The sequence below is a fragment of the Chiloscyllium punctatum genome, chromosome 3 (assembly GCF_047496795.1).
Source record: "Chiloscyllium punctatum isolate Juve2018m chromosome 3, sChiPun1.3, whole genome shotgun sequence".
Taxonomy (NCBI): Eukaryota; Metazoa; Chordata; class Chondrichthyes; order Orectolobiformes; family Hemiscylliidae; genus Chiloscyllium; species Chiloscyllium punctatum.
Window position 1 is genome coordinate 39967267 of NC_092741.1, and position 6849 is coordinate 39974115.

Below are 6849 nucleotides of genomic sequence, written 5' to 3' on the forward strand. Positions count from 1 at the left end.
CCTGATCACTCACTTCTTCCTCATGTATGAATAAATCAGCTGTTCACAGTTACCTCACCATTCAATAAACTCATAACTGACTGACAATAGTTATTTTTTTAATCCACCTTGCTCTCTTGCTTTTCATCCTTACGCACAATTAAACGTTTGACTTGGACTTCACAACTCCCCACACCACGTCCTTATATTTGCCAACACTTATCTCCATGCAAACACAGGAGAGGCATCATAGCCATTGAAGGAAGGGTATTTTACCTACTTCTGCAAGTAGTAGTTGAACACCTTTAGGCTATTACAACATCCTACATCAAAATACAAATAACACATAGGAATGCAAGAAAAAGTAGGTCATTCAGCTACATCATTCTGCTTCCCCAGCCAATAGGATTGTAGCAGATCTTTCAACACCCCCACCCCCGCTGTCCCTATATTCACAAATCAGTAAGTGCGAGGCAGCCAGCTGAGCAAGACAATTATATTTGTGGCAAACAGTTTACTTTACAGGTGATGCAGCAGGGTTGTGTACGTGATGACATCTCAATACCTGAAAAGCTATTGTTTATATTCCTGATCCATACCACAAACGCTGCAGAGGGAAATGAGACAGACCTGGCCTTAACTTTGCCTGAAAAATGAAAACCTCACAACAAACGATTTGGGAACTTCACCCATTTCATCTTAGTTCAGAAAAGACAGAATCCAACTTTTCTGCACCCCTGTGCTTTTGCTGAAAATCGGCCCACAACAGAAGATGAAAGTGTGTGCGTGACCTGACTCAGAGGTTTATTTCAGTCAAGTAACCTGCTGCTAAAGTTACCTGCATTCTTAAAGTGCATTACAGAGACCACAGGAGTGACTTTCTTTACAAACTGGCAACCTAATGAGTCAAAGTACCCTGAGGACAGCACCAATGGCTAGAAGTTACAACCTACAAGGATTAAAAGTGCAAGGATTGCATTTTTGTTACTAAAGATACTGTCTTGTGTATGTCCAATTATAGATTCACAGGACTAGTTAGATCAAAGTGCAGATCATTTTTAAAACACCAGAACAAATCTTATGGTCAGCCTTGCCAGACTATAACTGTTATTTGCAAACATGGCTTAGTTTACAGAGTTAAATTATGATGTTCAGTTGCAAGCTGGATCCTTATCCAAATTTTTGGGAAAGCTTCTTAAAAAGATCATGTACACAAAAAATATTGACACTGTTAAGATCAAATAAGAAGTGTTCAAGATTACAAAGTGTTTTGATAACATAAATAAAGAGAAACTGTTTCTACTGATAGCAGGGATGATAGAGAACGTAAATTGGAAGTAGCAGCAGCGAGGAGACTATTTTTAAATACGCTCCCTGAAGTGGTGGTGCCAACAGCTTTATTTTTTTAAATAGGGAGTTGAAAGATGTGCGTCTGTGTTTGGGGAGGACCTGAGTACTGTGGATAATTGGTTAGATGTTTCAAAGAGCTGGCACAGAAGAATCTGACAAAAGTGAAGACAACTATGTGATTTTAAAAATGCCAATGCAGTTACAGGTTTGAGCTGTGTCAGCATCATTACCACTTCCAAACAATTGTGGCCAAGCTATATTGCAAGCTTAAGAGAATTTTCTATATAAAGAATTAACATTGACATCAACACTGCTTAGAGTTTGCCCAGCTAGGTGGGCGAGGTGAGGTGAGAGTGACTGTCCTTGGCACCCAAGGTCACATTTGATCAAATGTGGCAATTAAGGAGCCTGAGCAGAAATGCAGTCAATAAGAATCAGCAGGAAAATTCTCTGCTGGTTGGAATCAAGTGTGATACAAAGAAAAATGGCTGTAGTTGTTGGAGGTCAATTATCCCAGCTCCACGACATACCCACAAAGGATCCTCAGGGTAGTGTCCTAGGCCCAACTATTTTAACTGCTTCATCGATGACTTTCTCTCAAACATGAAACAGTCAGCAGTGGAGATGTTGGAGGTTTGCAATAAATGCTGGCTCAGCCAGTGAAGCCCATATCACATGAATACATTTGAAAAAGTAACAAAACCATACACAATCTATGCAAGTTCCAGACTGTATTCCAGCTGAAGTGGAGTTAATGGACACTGGTGTAAGGATACTACGTTAAAATGACTTCAAGTAGAATTTTTAATTGGTGAATGTCCATATACAAAGGCCATTGCTAGGCATTTTAAGCAAACATTCTTCTTCCAAAATGAATGTGTGCAAAAGTAGTAGAAACAGCACTATAATGTCAACATGTTAAGCACTGCAAAATCATGGTTAGTATTCCCTCAAGTTTAGAGGTTTAACAGGAGATTTAATCTAGATAGTTAAAATAATAAAAGGGATTCAAAATGTAGGTCTACAGAATTGTTAATGCAGGGTGAGGCCATTTTGACGATCATGTTTGAATGGGGTCTATGTGCATTTTAACTTAGTGACAATCTTATGCCTGTTCCACATAACCCTGCACTTTGCATGATTATTTAAAGAAAGAAACATTGGTTCTTTAACACCTCAATTGAAACTGCTTTCTCCAAGTTTCCAGGTGATGCATTCTAAACCCTAACACCTTGCTATGTGAATAAGTTTCTCCGCACTTGCATTTCTTTCTTTTGAAGACATGAAAATTATGCCCTCTGGCTGTCACTGTTGAAGAGTAGGAAAAGTTTCTCTCCAGTCACACTGTGCAGACCCTCATGATTTTGAAAAACTCGATCAAATCTCCTTTCCCAGAAAAATCAAACAGTTCCAACTTCTTTAATCTTTCCCCATAATTGAAATGTCTCAACATTGAGCTGTTCTTGTAAACAGAGTCCTAGAGCTGTACAGAATGGAAACCAACCCTTCGATCCAACTCACCCATGCTGATGGGATTAGATTAATTTAGAATATCCAATTTGCCAACATTTGGCCCATGTTGCTGTAGACCCTTCCTATTCATATGTTTATCCAGATGCCTTTTAAATATTGCAATTGCACTAGCCTCCACTACTTCCTCTGGCAGCTCATTCCACACACACACACCACCCTTTGTGAGAAAGTGTTGCCACACCCTTCTAAATCTTTTCCTTCTCATCTTAAACCTATGCCCTCTAGTTTTGGACTCCCCTACCCTAGGGAAAAGACCTTGTCTATCTAAGTCACACGATTTTGTGAACTCCTAGAAGGTCATCCCTCAGTCTCTGATGCTCTAGGAAAAATAGCCCCAGCCTACTTAGTCTCTCCCTATAGCTCAAACCTTTAACCCTGGCCAACATCCTTGTAAATATTTTCTGAAACCTGAAAGGGTTCACAACATCTTTCCTATAGCAGGGAGACCAAATTGCACGCAGTATTCCAAAAGTGGCCTAACCAATGTCCTGTACAGCTGCAACATGTGCTCGTAACTTCTACAATCAATGCACTGACCTACAACGGAAAGCATACCAAATGCCTTCTTCACTATCCTATCTACCTGCAACTCCACTTTCAAGGAGCTATGAACCTGCACTCCAAGATCTCTTTGTTCAGCAATACTCCCCAGGACCTTACTATTAAATGTACAATTTTTGCCTGATTTGCTTTGCCAAAATGCAGAACTTCATATTTATCTAAACAAAGGTCCACCTGCCACTCCTTGGTCCATTAGCCCCTCTGAACAAGATCCTGTTTTACTGAGGTAACCTTCTTCGCTGTCCGCTACACCTCCAATTTTGGTGTCATCTGCAAACTTATTAACTATACCTCCAACATTCACATCCAACTAATTTGTACAAAATGACAAAAAGCAGTGGATCCAGCACCAATCCTTGTGTTATACCACCAGTCACTAGCCTAGAGTTTGAAAAGCAATAAAATTTGAGCCAGTTGTGCATTCAAATAGCGAGTTCTCCACGCATTCCATGTGATCTAACCTTGCTAACCAGTCTACCATGAGGCACCTTGTAGAAAGCCTTAATGGTCCATATAAATCACGTCCACCACTCTGCCCTCTTGTCCTCTTCGTTACTTCTTCAAAAAACTCAATCAAGTTTGAGAGACATGATTTCCCACACACAAAGCCATATTGACCATCTGTAATCAGTGCTTGCCTTTCCAAATACATATAAATCCTGTCCCTAAGGATTCCCTCCAACAACTTGCCTACCACCAATGACAGGCACACCAGTCTATAGTTCCCTGGTTTGTCCTTATCACCCTTCTTAAACAGTGGCAGCACGTTAGCCAACCTCCAGTCTTCAGGCACCTCACCTGTGACTATCGATGATACAAATGTCTCAGCAAGGGGCCCAGCAATAATTTACCTAGCTTCCCACAAAGTTCTCAGGTACACCTGATCAGTCTTGGAGATTTAGCCATCTTTAATGCATTTTAAGACATCCAGCAACTCCTCCTCTGTATTTTGAACATTTTTCAAGATATCGCTATTTATTTCCCCAAGTTCTCGATCTTCCATATCCTTCTCCAGAGTAAACACTGATGCAAAATACTTGTTTAGTAAGATTTGTTATCTCTTCTGCACTCTCTCCAATGTGTTCACATCTGTCCTATAATACTGCACTCAGAACTGTACACAATACTCCAACTGAGGTCTCACATAAGTTAATCGTAACATGTACTCTATGCCACAATTTACAAAACCTAGAATACTGTATGCTTTTTTACAGTTCTTTCTGTTCTGCATGAAAGTGACTTATGTACAAAAACACCCAGGACTCTATGCTCCTGCACACATTCAAGAACACAAATTTCAAAAAGCACCTTAGAACCAATGAAGGATTTTCAAAGTGTAGCCCTGTGGTAGTGCAGGAAACAGGCAACCCAATTTGGACACAGCAAGCTCCCACAAACAGCAATGTGATGATCAGTAAATCTGTTTTTGTGATTTTGTCTACAGGATAATAGTGAATGCCAGTTTTAACTGCTTTGGTCGTTAACACTGTACCTGGGGATATTTGGCCTGACAAAGCAACTGGGACATTGGTTTAACAACAGAACAGAAAATAAAAGCTTTTAAATATAACCATCAGTAATACCTGTACTTGGAGAGGAACGTTCCGGATCACTATTCAGAGGTACACAAAACAAGTCGGACCAGTACGTGTCACACACAAGTTTTACTGCTTGTCTCCCCCTCATCTGGGAACTTGTCCAAAAAGATGGGACTAAAAATGGAATTGTTGGGGCGAATGGACAAGGAAGGACGGAAACAGAAAAATAACTGTATTGTTGCACATTTTCCTTACATTGAAACATTTCCGCTGTTTTATCAAATGGTAAGTGAAGGTGGAGGAGGCAGAGCTTGCAGCTTGGGATCCGGGGCCTAGGTTATGGTTTCAGTTCAGTCTCCAAAGTGCCATCTGCTCAGAGCCTGGGGCTTACCTGTCTTAAAGCGCAGATGCTTGTCGTTCGGGTCGCCGAAGTTTTCCAGCAGGGACAGGAAGAGGAGCCCGAAAGCGTTCTGGATGCCAAACACCGAGCCGTTACACCACATGGAGGCGAACATCACCACCCAGCCCCAGCCCCCCTCAGGGGGCACGAAGGGCCCAGGGGGTGGGGGGAGATCACTGCCTGGGTGCTCAGGGGCTTGCTCAGGGCAATGGTCGCCATCCCCTGAGCCCGCCTGCAGCTTGCACTCCTCGTCAGCCACACTCGCCTCCCCGTTGAGAGGCTCCTTCTGGCGGCTGAGTGGGCTCACATTGCTGCTACTATCCTGCAGCTCCCCCTCTCCCTCCACCGACTCCTGCTGCCCTGACTCCACAGGGTCGGCGTTCGGGTCCCTTCCTGTCATCTCTCACTACCGTCCCGTCTGCAGATCAAAGACCATCCGGCTATCGACCCTTCCCAACAACAAAGCTGGAAAAAATAAAATTAATAAACGCTTTGCGTGGCAAACTTCCCTTCTTTTGTGTGTTCGTACCAGTTCCGACCACACGCTGTAAGATAAATCCGTTCCCTCTCTTATCTTCCTCCTCCCTGATTAAATAGTGACACTACAGCCAGTATCTGGCAACGTTTACCTTGGACTCATTCTTAAATGGTTACAACTTCTGGGCGTGGCCTCTCCATTGCCCAGCACCAATTGGACACGCCCTTTGCTCTCTCCTTTATCCTATTGGCTGTTCTGCCTGCCCATCACAATCAGGGGGCGCGGCAAGTTTCTCCACGCCCATTCCCTCTTTTTGGACCACGGGAGGTCAAGGACATTGAGCCTCCCACCTTAGGATAAGCACCAGCCGGAACTGATAGCCAAGTTCTATAGCCATGAAGGCAGCCTCAATTGTGATCTTGGGTTCATGTCGCTCCATCTGCAATCACACCACATTTCTGCATCTGTAAAATCTTCCTCACTGCCCTATTTTGATGCCATCAGCTTGATAAATTGTATGATCTTGCTACCTTAGTCAGTTTGTACAATTTTGGATTACTTATTACTTTGGTTAGACCCTTGGCATGTGAATCTAATACCTATCATGTTGTTTCAGTTATTTGGTTTATCTTCAGCACCACCTCACTTTTTTAAAATAATTATCTCTCTGCCTCATTAATCGGATTATAGACCATCCTTTCACTTGTTTTTAAGCTGTTGACACTTTACTCACGCCATCTGACACTTTTGATCACTTGCAGAGACCTATTATTCGACACTCCACTCACACTATTTATATGATCTTTTGATCTTTTTGCCCATGATCTCTCTGCCTATGTACTTCTCTCACTTGACCTGATGAAAGGGCTACACTCTGAAAGCTTATGATTTCAAATAAACCTGTTGGTCTATAACCTGGTGTCATGTGACTTCTGACTTTATACTAGAGGAACGTATCTGTCTATCCACTCCGTAGCTGTACTGCACACTCCTTACCCATCTCAAGTCTC

The 6849-nt window shown here is 42.3% G+C and overlaps 1 protein-coding gene across 1 annotated transcript in view; it reads right to left on the reverse strand.

The window, feature by feature from the left end:
- The window catches only part of slc16a10 (solute carrier family 16 member 10), a 131918-nt gene extending 125918 nt beyond the window's left edge, over positions 1-6000 (reverse strand). The window contains exon 1 of the mRNA XM_072551842.1: positions 5353-6000. Within this exon, the coding sequence (XP_072407943.1) occupies positions 5353-5761 (409 nt within the window). The 5' untranslated portion in view covers positions 5762-6000. The remainder of the gene's footprint in view (positions 1-5352) is intronic.
- Between the last annotated feature and the right edge of the window lie 849 nt (positions 6001-6849).